The 16,733-nt window shown below is 39.7% G+C and overlaps 1 protein-coding gene across 1 annotated transcript in view; it reads left to right on the top strand.

The window, feature by feature from the left end:
- STARD9 (StAR related lipid transfer domain containing 9) overlaps window positions 1–16,733 on the top strand; it is a 119,954-nt gene that overhangs the window by 47,988 nt on the left and 55,233 nt on the right. Inside the window, exons 5-9 of the mRNA XM_050897062.1 lie at window positions 5,877–5,993; window positions 8,115–8,147; window positions 8,237–8,298; window positions 8,909–9,021; window positions 15,447–15,516. Coding sequence (XP_050753019.1) covers window positions 5,877–5,993; window positions 8,115–8,147; window positions 8,237–8,298; window positions 8,909–9,021; window positions 15,447–15,516 — 395 coding nt within the window. The remainder of the gene's footprint in view (window positions 1–5,876; window positions 5,994–8,114; window positions 8,148–8,236; window positions 8,299–8,908; window positions 9,022–15,446; window positions 15,517–16,733) is intronic.

Here is a 16,733-nt window from a genome sequence, read left to right on the forward strand (position 1 = left end):
CAGCAGTCCAGTTTGGCATCTGGGTGAAAGTCCTTCTCACCTTGTGAGCTGGAGCATGTCCAGAGCAGGCAGCATCTACAGAAGAATTAGCTGGTGAAATCATAGTCTCTACTGAATAGGTAGTAACTGCAATCCCTTATCCTGATTTTCTGAAGAAATGCAATTTTACAGTGACTGTCTGGTTTTGGCCCATGTTACCCAATAATTCTTGAACAAACTGGTTAGATTGAACCAAATTTAAAAGAGGGGTAGAGATCTCTGATATTAGGTTCCTACAAGTTTTATGTGCCAACCAGGTAGTGAAGAGATCCTGATGGTGCTTCTGCTGAGGGAAAGTTCCGTGTTCACTGGAGAATTCACATGGGAGCACAACCTTAAGAGAAAGGCCTTAGGCAAACAGGTTAGGTGGCTCAAGAATTATGTTGTGATCACTTTGCTTTGCAGTCTTGGGGGATTCTGACATCTAAGTGAATAGTAAGCAGCAAAGGCGAGTTCTGGAAGTTGGGGTGCAGAGGGCAGGCAGAGTGGGCAGGAGGAAGGCAATGATTGTTTAGTAAAACAAAAGACATTTGGAAGAGTGTGCCATTCTTCCGTCTTTTAAAAGGCTGTATGATGGGCAGTCCATGACAGATTTAAATTACAGGGAATTTCTTTGTGGTCTGCCAGGGCGGAGAATCAGTCTGTGGTATTTGGTGCAAGGCTTGTATGCATCTCCACTGGTAGCTGGCAGCTGCTGGAGCAGTTGGCAGTGTCCCATGTTCTGACTGGTTGGTCGTATCCTCTTCCACAAAGCAGTACACCTCGTGTCCCAGCTCTGGACCAAGGACAGCTGAGAGTGGATGTGAAGATACACGAGAGGATGGCAGGAAGCAGTGGAGGGGTGGTGGGTGCTGAAGTATGCATGAAAGAATTGCAGGAGGCACAAGAGGGTGGCGATTACATATAAAGCCACTAGTTGCAATTTGGTGTAACTGGTGAGTCTTTATTGGCCTGCGTGCTCATTTGAGTTGTGAGCTCCTGTCTTGTCCTTGGTCAGTGTACAGATTTACTGTAAGCAATTAGTTAAACAGATTTCTGAACTCATGAGACTGATCCATGGGCTGTACAACATCAAGGAACTTGATTTACATCCTGTATTGATTGATGACTCCTGCCAAGAAGCGATTACAGTGATTTGCATTGCTGCTGTTAATGCTCAGATGCTTTCCTAAATATCTTTATTGAAGTAAAACAGATTAATTTGTTATAGTGATGTTGTAAATATGGGGCTGACCTGTTTCTTCACTGAGACTAGAGGGAGTACATCCGTATTGCTGAAAGGAGAAAGTTCAGAATCATTGTTTAGCATGTAGCTTGCTCTATGTTTATCACCATGCTCTAAAGCAGTGGCATGGTTATGGTCAAATGTAGTGTGCTGTTCAGCTCTGGCTGTTACCTGTGGCAGCCTCTTTAGTTAGAAGATTGACACATCTGTTGCTGAATCACTGGAACAAATAGTGACTCCCAGTTCAGAAGCAGGAACTATGCTGGGAAAGTATAGGGATACATTGCATACTGTCTACATGTGGCCAAATACAATCAGGTTACTAAAACAAAAACGGTAAATCAAGAGCAATGGAATACTTGTAACATGTCGTAAAAGTGAACTCTGAAACAAATACAGGGCCAATTTCTACAGACCTTTTTCATCTAAGAAATCCCATTGCAGTCAAACCCACTGAATCCCACTGATGGAGTAAAATAAAAGCAACAGGACTGATTGCACAGTTTGATACATTTATTCAATTATTATTTTTAAGTGGGGCTCCCGTAGATGAAGGGATATAAGTAAAAACAGATGTTGAAACACTGCTACAAGCAACCTCCAAGAAAACCCAACCCCCAGCCTAATCCCTGCAGTTACATTTTCCCACAACTCAGAAAGAAAGTCTCATGGACAAAGTGCTGCCTATGATCTTATTTTATAATTTCCAGTATGTACTTGATTTATAAGGAACTAGTTTCTCTCAGCTCTGGTTGTGGAGTCGGGAAACATTTGTATCTGAAGTGGGTAACAGAAGCACCACTTTTGTAATGGCTCTGAGAAAGGTTTCTAGTGGTAACCTCATTCTGCTGCTGGAAGGAAGAAATTTCCTTTTCCCCTTACCATATCAAATGCAACTTTTCCTTCTTGTCTACAAGGTTCAGAAACCGCTTTGTAATTGTTGCTCTGTTTTTTCATCTTTCTTTTGCCTGGTGCTTTGAATGTATAGCTTTCTTAGCTGTCTTTCAATTTTTTTGCCTAGCCCTTTTTTAAGCCTCCATTGATGCTAATGCTCAGACTATTAAAATCCCTGGGGGTAAACTTCCCTTTTCTCCTCTTCTGTTAAACTATGCACTTTCCTTCCATAGTGTCACCTTAAAATTGCTTCTCAGTAGCTTTCTTCTCTACCATTCATTACTTAAGCCCCTTCTCTGTCTTTTTGTGCGCTTCTGGCTTCTTTATACAGATTCTAAACCTCTGTGATGGCAAATAATGTGTATCCATGTCTCTGTATATACTGATATTTGTAAAAGTAGTGTGATAACTTTTTTTTTAATTTGGGCAATGTTTGTTTATTAATTAGGTGAAAGTGGTGATTGGTCTCTTCAGCATAACTTTTAACCATCATGCTAATATGTCAGTTATTTGTTCTCTCATTCATCACCTATGCGCCATTGATTTATTTTGCTAATAGTATTACTTTTTTGTTTTCCTTCCTGTCCATAGAAGTTGGCCTTTTTATGGCATATTGTCCTTGGTGAGGAATTACTAGCCAGATGTGCAGCAAATGAACTACTAGTTCTCAGTGTATATTCTGGACTTTTGGCTTTGATCTAATTATTCAAGACCTTAGAGAAGTTGTTCCCGATAATAAACTTGATACAGTTAAGGCATGTATAAGGCCACTGCCTCCCGTGGACTCCAGGACCTGGGGATTCCTCTTGCCCAGCCCCTGGAGGCCAGCCCTGTGTGCCTGGACACCTGGAGGTCTCTCCATCCCACAGTAACGGATGGGGGCAGCTGCTTTCCCCTTTGCAAGTTCAACCAATAGTGAGTCTCGGCGTGTATGCCAAAAATACTAACACTGACAAGGACAGAGGACGCAGGACGCTGATGCAGCTGCCTACGCAGATGGCCCCAGAAGGCACTGACTTCAACAACACCCACATATAACACTGCCAGCACACACATGAAACATAGGCATAGATAGCCACGTCCCCCTCTTCCTACTCAACTGATCAGGATTGAAGTTTGCTAGTTAAAACACACACACCCTTGCTTTCCAGGTCTGAAGAGCAGATCCCACAAATACCAACGTGGGCCCTCTGCCCATCTGATAACCTTGCCTGGACCCTGAGTCCTCTTAACTGCTCTACAGGTCTTCTACTTGCCTGATAGCCCAGCTTGCTGCTCACTAGCAAACGTGCATATGCTCACAAGCACCCCTGCCCTGAATGCCTTAACTATCAGCATGGACTCTACTCCCATTTAATATTCCTGCCTGGACTCTGGACCTCCTGCTCACCAGCTTATCCAGTTTGAAGTTTGCTAGCAACTTACACACCCCCATGCTGATGCATATCAGCACTCCAGCCCCTTCTCTGCCCCCACCCTCCATGCCAGTAGCTGGCACACAGGCCCTGTGGGTGGTGCTTCCCTGCTCCAGGTGCTGATGCTGAGACCCTCATTTGCTTCACCTCAGCCACCCCAGTAGCTGGCACCTGCAACACAGACCCTGGGACCCATGATCCCCTCTCCAGCTGCTGAGGGAGACCTCACACTGCTCCAGTTCCCCTAGTAGCTGGGACATAGACCCTGTGACACATAGTCCCACTCTAATTGCTGGCACTGAAACTCCTACTTGCTCCAGTTGCTGGCACCATATATGTCCGCCACATCTTACCTGAGGTTGACTTCAGTTGCTGACCTGAATTTACTCCCCCCAGTCTCCCCAGTAGCTGGCACCCTGGACCCACGCTCCTTAGGTCCATTGCCATGCTGGCTACCAATGCTGAGACTCTCACTGGCTTCGTTTGCTGGCACCACTGGTGTGATGGCCTTAACACCTGAGGTCTTCTGACTCCATTGCTGGCCCCAAATTCACTCCAGTCTCTGGCTGCTGGCATCCAGTCCTTACAGCACTCACACATGGGGTAGGGAGTGTGGTTACATGGAAAGATCATTAAGAAAGGCTTTACTAAGAAAACAGGACAGACTGTGGTGGTCAGGCACAGGGCTCAGTCAGACAAGCATACTGATCTAGTGCTGCTTACATGGGACCAGCCTCTTTTACACCCCCTTCTCCTTCCTGACCCCCTCGCCTTAAGCATTCCTTAATAAGTTTTGCATAGCCCTGCAGTCCCCCCTAAAATATCCCAAATTCCCCTGTTCCTCTTGTTTCCCCAAGCTTGTTGGTTATGAAGTCCAGGTTGGCCCTCTCCAAAGCTATGCTTCCATTTCTTAATGGCTTGTCCAGTAGTGACTGGATAGTTTGTCACTATCTTTGTTATCCTTGTCTACTACATTTATGTCCATGTGTTTTGTTTATGACTTTCTCTGTTACTGTTTGAATGGAAAAGTTCCTTGATCTGATAATCCTAATGAAGCAGATGCTCTGACATGCCACATACCCTTAAATATGGGCAGGGGTAGCCAAATTCTGCCAAATGGGAATGTTATTGATTCTTCATCTAGAAATTAGCATCTTGTCTCAGTTTGAGTTGAAATATGATCTGAAAATAAAAGTCTCACGAGAGGATTTTTAATCTATTTTCTGGGCAGTTTAGGTAAAGTGGTGATATCTATGAAATATGTTTTACTATTGATTTTTATATCAATTTTAGTACATTTATCTGTCCATTGGAGAAGCAAATGACCTGGCAGTGGATGAGATTTCACAGCAGTTAAACACTGAAATCATATGCATCTCTCTATATATACTAGCTAGTTTTCTATGTGAACAGCAAAACCATTAATACTTGTAACATTTCTTTTGAAAGACCGAAGCTGTGCTAAGGGGTTGGCAGCCTGCTTACTGGAACCTTTTGATCCACCATGCAATTCCTAGCAAATCTTACCAGGTGTCCTTTCAGCTGGTCTATGGCAAGGCTTTGATGTGCTGAGAACATGGTCACAATGTGGGGCAGCTGTGTCTCCAAAAAGGAACAGGGAAAGCAGAAGGAATGGCTGTTGTATGGGTAGGCTGGCTGTGACGGTCCAACTTTTGCAGCCACAGTGGGACCAGTGCAAGCTTTGGAAGCCCCTAGAGGCTGACACTGATTTGGTGGTAACAGTTGCTGGCTCTGCATTACAATGAGCAGAAGAAGACACATCACTGTGCTTGTGGCATGAACAGAAAATAAAGCATGTAGCCTTTGGTGGTGTCGCTTACTGACCAGTTGGGTCTGATATAAGTATTGCTTGGGTGAGGTCTGCTTGCAGGCTTTTGACCTGCAATTCTGATGCCTAATGCTCCTATTAACATCATTGCGTCAAAGAGCCTTGATCATACCTTTCTGTCACATTTATTCTGAGGACTGTAAAAATTTGGAGTGGGGGAGATCCTCAAGAATTCATACAGTCTAAGTATAAACTAAGAGATAGCAGGCAGGGAAGCACAATTAAACACTACTGCTCAGTGTCAGCACTGTGCTTGGCATACCAGCATCTGGAGGAAGATCTAACAAGTGAATGCTGGGCACTTAACATTGTGTCTGATAAATTAGAAAGACAAATACTGTGAAGATCCTTGTTCCCAGGGAATTATTAAAGCTGCAAGATCCACAAGTAATGCAGAATGTTTATAGGGAGGTGTACTATTCATGGACTGTTTTGTTTCTTTTGGTCTTATCAGGTGTTCCAGGACCTTGGCACTTCTGTGTTGTCGGGTGCATTTAAAGGATACAACATCTGCCTCTTTGCATATGGACAGACAGGTTCAGGAAAAACCTACACAATGATGGGAACACCTGTGAGTTACACCATTCATTTTACACTTAGGGTTGAGGGCGGGATGTCCAGCAGAAACATCGATTTATTTTTAAACTGTGATTATAGTGCTTGTTGAGCAGAATGCTTATACATGTTTTATTTGGTATTTATCTATATATAAAATGAGAGTCAAGCCTTTACATTTAGGTAAATAACATAGCATCAGCTAAAAATACTAGGAAATATGGTATAGTTTAAATATTTATTTTAGATAATCTTCATCTTAACTATGTATGAATCTTATCGCCATGTTAGAAGACAAAAAAAAAAATCTATACCCTTGAATAGTTCTGGTTTTTAGAAACATATAGCTCAAGATAATACAAAGTATTCATTCTCATGGAATTTTTTGGCAGTCTGAAATTACGCTGAAATTAAATTACTTTCACAAATGAAAGTAGATACAATTCACAGGAATACTTTTGTGACAAGCTTCATTATCTACTTGAGACATTTATCTGTTGCAGAAGTTATCCTTTGGCCTGTGGAAACTAATATTTGCTTCACTTCCAGTTTTGAAATGTATTTGAATGGTGTTTGCAGAAGCTGTTACATTTTAAGATTCTTGTCTAGCAGGAACCGCTTAAAGTGCATTTTAATCTTGGTACTCAGATCAATGGAGTCAGTTGAGGATTTCCTGCATTCTGCTGCAACACAAGGCAATTTGATCTCTATCCATAAATATTCTTGGCTGTTGGTGAAACATGCCCCTAAAAAAGAAAAAAATTAATTAACAGTTTGCGTGAGTGGACCACTCTTTCCTATACCCATGGGATTCAATTTTTAAGGTGAAATAAGGGTAAAATTTGTTCAAACCCTGAAGATAAGAAAAAGACTGTTCTGGCATGGTTTATGCTTTTGACAGGAGTTTAGATTTTTTAAATTTTATTTTCCCCACAGACATCAGCAATAGGATTTTGTTAAATCATGACCTGATACTCCATTCATTTTATGTGAAATCAAGCTTAACTCCATGAAAGCCTGAAGAATTGTTAAAATTGGGGTTAATACATGACAAACTAGGATATTTGTATTACATTGTTTTGAAAATATCTTAGCAATTCAGAATGGCCACATCTTGAAATTATCATTATTTCCAAGGAAATTTCCAGGTGTAGTGTTTCTAAGAGATTTCTGGCTTATGAAGTGATTTCTTTCTCCAATTGAGTCCTGCTTTGATCTGATCTTTAATAGCATGTATTTGCTGTGAAACAGTGTTCAAAACTAGGAAGAAACAAGTGTTTGGTATAAACTGAACTTTTGTCCACCATGGTCCACTTGATGAACCTGGACTTTCTCCCCCCAACACCATTTCAAGTGTGCCTTCTAAAGGCCTTTCATGCTATTCAGCAAGCAGATTCCACCTAAGCCTTAGAGTCTTTCTCAGGGTGCATTGGCACTGCAATCACTAAAGTGTGAGCAATTCTGTCATAAGAACAGTTCATCACACAAAAATACGCTGTTACTTCAGTGCTGTGTAGACTGTTTGGGCAAAGTTTAAATCAGCTAGTTTGGGTACTGTTAGCAGCCCATATCCTGTTCTCTCTGAGAGACCAGATTAATAAATCTAGAACATAAAGCTGTTCCAAGCCTGTTCTGTGATGCCATAGAATAAAGAAATGAAAGTAGAATAAGGAAAAACCAAAATATTCATGACCAATCAAGCTAGTTTCAGTGTTCACCTGGCTTCATCTGCGCTGCACCACCTCTGACTTAGGTGTGTCCCGTATCTTTACATCAAACAGCTCTTGGATTTAATCCAAGCCTCTAAACTTCTCATTGATGCTGTATAAGTTGCTCTAAAATGACTTTTGCTATAAATAGGGTTTGCACTGAAGCTAAGGCAGCTGACATTACACAGCACACGAGTCCCTGCAGCATTTCACATGCAAGATGCTTCAGCTGGAGTAGTAGAGCATTGCCATGCTGTTCTGAACTACACTCCACAACAGTTTGTGTTGTAATCCACCATACAGTCATTACTTTAATGCTGCACTATGATTCTGTCCTTTTCTTATAACTTGGCTTTTACTTAAAAATAACTTTTGCAAGAGTGATAGCACATATATTCTTTAATTTTTTTTCTGTTTATTATTTGAAGGCATCCATTGGGCTGACACCTCGTATATGTGAGGTACTTATTTTTTATTTCACTTGCATTTGTTTAAGCAGTTAGATTTTCTTGATGGATTTAAAATTTACATAAACTTCTGGTTTGTGCAGGGCCTCTTTTCAAGGAAGGATGATTACTCAGACCAGACAGCATCTTGCAGAGTAAAGGTCAGGTAAGTGTGTCACTGTTTTGGGCAATGCTGTGAATGCTTTCAACAATGTATTCCTGTAATCAAACAAAGTACAGACTAGTTTATTTTGTTGCTGTTTTCTCAGATGATAATAATTTTGGAACAAGGGGGAGAACACAGAGGAAGGATGAGGAAGTGTTGGTTTTAGTTTTCCATCTCAGTATAGTTCTTTGGATGCTGTCTGTTCACTTTTGTATAGACAGCTGAAATAGGAGTGCTGTAAAAATATACTTCCTTAAATTTGAGCCATAATCCTACATTCCATTCTTATTCATTGTTCCCATTGATCTAATGAAGCATTATGTTTGGAAATCTGGGGATTTGAACTCACTAGTGTTAAAAAAGCATATTTTATGAATTTTTAAATAAAATACTGAATGCCTCTTTCTGCTTGGAAATTTGCTACTATGAGTTCTTTCTACGTGCACTGCATGGGAAGGGGCAGTAACAGAGATAATGAAAATAATGAACTCATTAACTTTATCATGAAAGATCTATGTAAGATTCAGGTAGTTACATTGTCTAAATATATGCTTTCTCTTTTTTTTTTTTTTTTTAATCGTGTTCCTTTTTTTTTTTTTTTGCTTTTCAGTTTTCTTGAAATCTATAATGAGCGTGTCCGAGATTTGTTAAAACAATCAGACCGAAAGAAACCTTACACGCTTCGAGTCCGAGAGCACCCTGAAACAGGACCATATGTACAAGGTGAGAGCAGGCTTCACAGCTAGCATCAGAATTCCAAGTAAATGTGTATCAGGTCTGTATGTGTCTTTGCATATGTTCCTGGTGTCATCCTAATTGCTTCTACTCTTCAAGAGTTACTTTCCTCAAATATTTTGCTTGTTAATATGAACATGTGTAATACACTGAAAGCTTTGCCTCTGTTATCTCACTGGCTGGATATCCTGCACTTTTCTGTTTGCCTTTCCAGGCATAGGTCATGTGTGAGCCATAGTGTTTTGCTTTCTTTTGTTTTAAAGAAATCTTAACTCAAACAAGAAATCCACCAACATCAGCTCTAAATGGGTTCTCCAGACCAGCCTAAGGTCCCTCCATACCCGTTTCAGTCCTTGGCAGCAGTATATATATAAAAATAATAATAGTAAAAAAGTAGATAACTGTTTGATGTTGCAGGCCAGGCCATGAGAAGCAATTAAAAGCTATATTACCCAAGTGAGAACCCAATAAGCTTCATTTTCCTTCATTAAACTGAAAAAGCACAAGATGGGTAATGTAGGTGCATTATGTGATTAAAAACATCACACACTTTTTAATTCACACTTGCAACAGCAGCCCCTTAGGTGGCTTTGTGTTTTCTAGTGAATCATAGCTTTCAAATCAAGTGACACAGAACAGATGAAAAAAAAAAACCCCACATGTATTTTTTCCGTTTCAATTGTCTGTCTTATTTTAGTTCTTTTCTTCTCTCTCATTTTTTTTTGTACTTCCAGTTCATTTTCACTTTTGATTGGTGCCTTCACTTCAGGGTCTTACATAGCTTTAAATTGGAGTTTGGCCATTGGTACTTTGTAAATTGATTAGCTCCCGATGTAGTTTGCCTACTACATTGCCATTTATCTGACCAACAACTGACAAAAGACATGTCTCTGTCATGGTTTAAGCCCAGCCGGCAACTAAGCACCACACAGCCTCTCGCTTACTCTTCCCCCCGCCCAGTGGGACAAGGAGGAGAATCAGAAGAAGAAGGTAAAAAAACCTCATGAGTTGAGATAAGGACAGTTTAATAGGACAACACAAGGAGAAAAGAAATAATAATAACAATAATACTAATAAAAGAATATATAAAGCGAGTGATGGACAATGCAATTGCTCACCCCCCGGAACGCGATGCTCAGCCCGTTCCCAAGCTGTGATCCCTCCTCCCCCTGGCCAGCTCCCCCAGTATATATACTGAGCATGACATCATATGGTATCACATATCCCCTTGGCTAGTTTGGGTCAGCTATCCTGGCTGTGTCTGCTCCTAGCTTCTTGTGAAAATTAACTCTATCCTAGCAGAACCCAGGACACGCTCAAAATCAGTCTACCAGTGCAAGATCATACAGAGTAGCTTTACAGTGGAGATCAGAAGGAAGAGCCTTTTCCAAACTGATGCAAGTTTCAAAAATTAGTGAGTTTGTTTAGAAGGTAAATGCATACATTTCCTTTTCAGTGTGCCTTATATCTAGTGGGCAGAATTCCAAAGCTCTCTGATATCACGGATTCTGCAGCTGCTTGGCTGGCCACCAAGTGGGTAGTAACACCTGAGGGGTATGCATTTAGTATGCAAAATGCATATTACACAGAATTTTATTGGTCCTGTCACATCAGATCAACTACTGATTTGTTCTGGCTTTTAAATAGAGTTCTTGTTTCTGTTTGTTTTGTGAATTTCTTTGGTTCATCCTGGTTCACTTTTCTGCCTCTCTTTATCACAGCATTACACGTCAGATTGTTATCCTCACTTCAGAGATTAAGGCAAGATGTGACAACAGATAGGGTGACTTGATTGTGTGATTGAATGGAGCCTGGAATTCCCAGCTCTCATTCCCTGGGCACCTGCAGGATTGGTCACAGTACATCTAACAACTGACAATTGTTACCAATTCCTCCTCTCAAAATTTGAAATAAGCACTTGAGAAGTGTTGAACTCGCATGGTCCTATAGTGTCGTGGTTTAACCCCAGTCAGCAACTCAGCACCATGCAGCCGTTTCCCCCTCCCCCTCCCAGTGGGGTGAGGAGGAGGAAAGCAAAGGAAAAAAAAAAGTAAAACTCGTGGGTTGAGATAAGAACAGTTTAATAACTAAAGTAAAATACAATACTAACAATAGTAATAATGAAATATAATAATAATAGTAATGAAAAGGAATGCAACAAAAAGAAGGGGGGGGAAGAAAAAACCCAGTGATGCACAATGCAATTGCTCACCACCTGCTGACCGATGCTCAGTTAGTTCCCGAGCTGCGATCCGCGCCTCCCAGCCAACTCCCCCCCGTTTATATACTGGGCATGACGTTCCATGGTATGGAATACCCCTTTGGCTAGTTCAGGTCAGCTGCCCTGGCTATGCTCCCTCCCAGCTTCTTGCACACCTGCTTGCTGGCAGAGCATGGGAAACTGAAAAATCCTTGGCTTAAGATAAGCACTACTTAGCAACAACTAAAACATCAGTGTGTTAACATCATTCTCACACTAAATCCAAAACACAGCACTGTACCAGCTACTAAAAAGAAAGTTAACTCTGTCTCAGCCGAAACCAGGACATATATGCAAGGGACTATCCAGCATTCTGATTATTTCAGCTGTGCTTTCCCAGCACATCAGCATCCTGTTTAAGGAGAGTTGGAAAATAGATGAATTGATGATCTCATTAGTATGGCAAACTTACCATTCTTTGAAAAGCAGATTCATAGATGTTTGGCCTTTATTGAGGTCTTTCCAAGATTTTCTTTCTACCTGCTTGTTATCGGAGAACTTCATTGTTGGTGGAGTACAGATACTAATTATTTTCTTTTAGCAGCTGCTCATTCATCACACAAGAAAAGGTCTTTAAACTGCTTCCTTCCTTGGCAATTTCCATCCCTTTTCTCAGGCCTTATATCTCCAGTGATTCCTTGGCTGCATATAATGGAGTTTCCTTGTTTTAAAGGAAAATGGAGTTATAGCTTCTGCCAATGGGCTGGCTTGCCTTTTGTCACTATTTTGTCTTCATCTGGAACCTTGCAGGCCAAATCTGTCACTTCTTCTCCAGTTCTGGTTTTTGGGGTTTTTTTAAATTTAATTTTCCCCCTTTTGAATAAGGATTTTATACTTAGACACAACTAAAAATTTTAAGTGGAACAATTTTATGATGGAGTTCTGAAATATCCCATAAAAGTTCCAAATTGATTAGATTTTGTAAAATAAGAGGAAAGGATAATGGAAAAAGATTAACCTAAATAATATTTGCCAGCTTTGACCACATTTGTAAATCCAGTATGAATACTTTATTTTACAAGATTCTCTCCCTCTGTATCTTATGACAGCCTCCGAAAATCATTGTGTTAGTGCCTGTAAGAAAAAAATTAATTTTAATGATAAATGTGATTCGCATTTTTAGAAAAACTGATCACATGCATGAAAAATGAAGTAATTTCTCTGCTGAAGGCATCACGGGGTGTAACTAGATGCTGTTGTGAGAGCATGTGAACAGAAGTGATTTCAGGCTGATGAGTCAGTGGCTTAGGGCAACAGTCAGATGACAGTTCTTTTTTTTAGATATATGTATATAAGTATAAATAAATAAATATGCTTATGTACAGTTTACGCAATTAAGAACTGTAACAGTTTGCTTTACTTGAGACAACCCTGGTGTCTTTTGGGGAGAGGGCCTAATGAAGAAGGTGTGATTACATAGCTCCTTTTGGAACTGCACTCATTAGCTCACATCAAAAATAAGCAGCAGTGAGAAAGTCCAGAGGTCTTTTGAATGCAGGTGAGGAGTACAGTCAGCTTGATTTTAATAAGATCAAATTCAGGAAAATGAAGTGGTTCACAACACTGGTACAAAATGCCCTTCTCAACTGCAGTAATATATTGCTGCAATCAACAATTACTGATCTCTGTAATGCGGGCCTTCTACGTGCTGAAGTAGTCTTTGGCAGTTTTATACGTAGTCTCTCTGTGCAGGATTAGGGCACAAGAATATTGTTTCCCATAGCTGGATGGCTGAGATCAGAATTACCAGCAAGTTTACTAGTAGGGGAGCTTGTTTTGTATTCCCCTTCCAGGCAATTTGCTGTATGGGAAAAATAAAAATGGTGAACATCAGCAAAGCTCAGAAATTTTCCATTATTTGCCATAGAGCCAGTATGTTAAGGACTAGCATCTGTATTTGCATCATACTTCTTGCAAGCTATCCGCAATTTTAAGGTTTGCTGACTTTGATCAGGAGCTCCCCAGCGTACCATTAGTTTGCAGTTGTGTGGTTGGTGTCATTGATATCCAGAGTACAGTTAGCACTGGATGAAGAATGGACAGAGAGGAAAATCAGAAAACTTAACCCCTTTAAGGATGCTTAGATGCTCTGGGCAATGCATTTTCCATTTGCAAGTCCAGTCAGGAAGTCCCAGCTCTGAACACGAAGTATTTTGAATAGTTTCCAGCTGATCATTTTTCCATGTAAAGGCTGTGAGATTGTAGCCTTTAAAATGCTGAAAGTGTTTCAGTGCTTTGAGTTGGAATCGTTTCAAACTTCTCCCTCACAGATGGTTGCACTGTTAAGGAATCAGCCTCTCTTAAATCAGGAAATGATGCAATCTATTTTGTTACTCTGAGACAGATTTCTGGGGGGGATCCTTTCTCACTCCAAGGCAGATTTCTAGACGAGCAAGTGTTTTTGATCTTTCTACAGGACTTGAAAATGACCTTTCTTTTTCTAGCAGCCAACAGACTACTTTGTCATTTCTTTTCAAACAACATTTACAATATTTCATTTACTTTATTGGAAAGCTAAATGTTTTGAACTCTGTGCTAGATTCACTATTCCAGTACGTATGGAAATGTAGATAGGTAAGAATTTCTTCCATGTCTCCATTTTATAACTGGTTTTTTATTCAGTTAAATAAGACCCTGAAAAAGGGTCTGGGAAAACAATATATGATAGTTTCCATATTCTGAGCTTTGAAGATCCCAGTGCTGTTGGAAAAATAATGGGCCTCTTTCTCAAATGGAAAATGTGATGACTTTTGGAATTAATGTATTGTAAAGGGACACAAGAGAGCAGAAGAAATGCTTTTGTTTGAAAATCATCCTATACTTGGTGCGTGTGCAAGTGTGCATGCATGCACACTACAGTTAGGGTTTTTTTAGAAGTGTGGGTGATCCAAAAATCTTTTTTGTTTGTTTGTTTTTCTTTATGCGTATCAGTTGTTTAAGGACTAAAATAAATTCCCATCTTTGGCTTAGATTTTGCTTTCATTTAAAGTTAAGCAAGCTGTTATCATGTAAGGATAGACTCTCTCTAACAACGTCAGAAGTACTTATCTCAGTCTTGTTGAATTTTATATTCATCTTGACTTACATTCTAGCAGTAGATAAATTATTTGATCCAAATAAATCACATTTTTTAGTGCTCTGCCTTCATCCACACTTTCGTGGCCTGCAATAAAACAAACCAAACCTAAATCAGTGCGGGGGGAGGAAGTAGCCCTGGCGTCCAGCTGTGAGATAAAACATTCCGCAAAGGAGTGTTTTACTAGGTATTGTATGACAAATAATTGCTTCATAACTCAGGTGGTTTTTTTAGGAGTCACTGCAGTACAAATGATAACTAGTCATCACCATAGAATGCAAATGAGGCATATTAAACTGGATTTATGTGAAATACAAACCTGTTGAGGTTAATTTTGTGTGTCTGCTTGAATTTGCATTTTGCAAGGCGCTGGCAGTGCCACTACAGCACAGCAGCACACTGCCCTCCACTGGGGCTCTGCTAGTCACAACCACTGCTCCGACAGCAGGCTCTGCAATGCAGTATTTCTTTCATTTGTTTTCAGTGGGTTTTTTCCCCCCTTAAAAATAAAATCAAATAATAAAAAAAACCCAAAACTGAAAGCAGAAGGTAAGAAAAGGCCAGATATTTCATATCATTATTTGGGTACCCTCTGGGGAGAAAAGAGCATGAAGACTCCTAAGTGTTGCAGGCTGAAGCCTAGTTAAGTAAATGGTAAATATTCATAGGGGTTGGTTCCTAATTCTGTTAGTTGCATGAGGAGAGCCATTATCCAGAGGCAATGGCAAAAAGCTTCTTTACAGGATCTGTACCCAGTTAGTAGCAGTGACAGCTGAAAATTTCTTATGGAGTTTCAGTTATACTGTTTTTTAAATAACATTGTTCTGCAGACAAGTTGGAAAAAGGTCTGTATTTTAAAGGTACAAGACATTTTTTATACTGATGTCACTGCATCTGAAGGATGGACTGCAATTTTTTATTTTATTTTTTAAAAATAAAATAGTTACTCTAGTTGAGAGACTACTTGTAGAACAGACTGGCATCCCAGCAGAACATCCTTATGTTCCTGACGTTGGGTAAACTGGTTGAAACTTTCTGAGAAAAATATGCATTTAACTCTTTTTAAATCTTTGGCAGGATTGACTCAACATTTAGTTACAGACTACAAGCAAGTTGTAGAACTTCTAGAAGAAGGAATAGCTAAAAGGTATTTTATAAAACAAAGCAGCTCCGTCTTTATTTAACACTTCTTTCACCATGTGTTGATTTCATTGATGCTTATTTTGGTGACAGTGTTGCCAATGCTTTGTTGTGACAGGATGTCAGATTTGCTGATCCTGCACATGACGTACTTGTAAGATGTTATGTATCCTCATATCCACAGTAAGAGCTACAAGTACTCATGAAGCTGTTTCTTCAAAACTGATCCCATGCTGACTTACCCACAAAATTCAACCATCTGTCTGGGATAAAGAAATGCATGCCAGGAAAACATTTTGCTGTAAACAGTCTTCCATTTTTCTCCTCCACTTGCTCATGACACTTTAGACTGTATAGCTTTCAACTCACTTGTTAGTGTAACTTAGTGACTTAAAACTGCTGAAAAGATAGTGTATTTTTATTTAATTTCTAAAAGTATTTGTTTTATAATTATTTGTTTTAATTTTTATAAGTATTTTTTTAAGTTCTTAGTCCAAATCATGCACATTTGCTATGAGAGAACTGTGGGAGTTGGCACATCAGTGAAGCCAATGATTCTGGCTCTCATTAGTCAAGACACTTTTTTACTTTTTTGACAGGGAGCCTTGGATATCAATGCAACTGCCATTACACTGATGGAAAAGAGTTATATTTGAAAGGATCCTCCAAATACAAATCACAGTTCCAAAACTGATATTAAGTCTTATCATAAGAGAGGTCAAGATTTTAGAATATCAGCGATGCTGGGAAGTAAATAAAAACTAAGCTGCATTATCACAAAAACACAGAATATACAGCAGGATTAAGTTTCGCTGCTTCTGCTTGTAGCGATCAATAGATGCAACTCTATGGTAAGAAGAGACTTTTTCCGAACAACAACAAAATTCCAGTCTGTCTACTAGTGTAATCCTACAGTTGTCTCATTGCTAAGGAAATAGAAGATATAGAGGAAACAAAATCAGAGGTTCAATATTTTGTATGTAAGTTTTTGTGATGCTGAAGTTTCCAACTTTGTCACTTGCATGAAACCAAGCAACAACTTCTTTTTCTAGTAACTTCTCAAAAACTTGCTTGGAATATACAGGAAGCTCCTGTTTACCTATAGTTTTTATTTTTATGAAATATAAAAATACTTTTTTAAAATAAAAAAATAAAAAATTCAGTGCTGTTCCCTTATATTCTCTGCCCACTGTAGAGCTGTTTGCTGTCTTCTGCCCTTTACCT

The sequence above is a fragment of the Gymnogyps californianus genome, chromosome 5, assembly GCF_018139145.2.
Source record: "Gymnogyps californianus isolate 813 chromosome 5, ASM1813914v2, whole genome shotgun sequence".
NCBI classification, from domain to species: domain Eukaryota; kingdom Metazoa; phylum Chordata; class Aves; order Accipitriformes; family Cathartidae; genus Gymnogyps; species Gymnogyps californianus.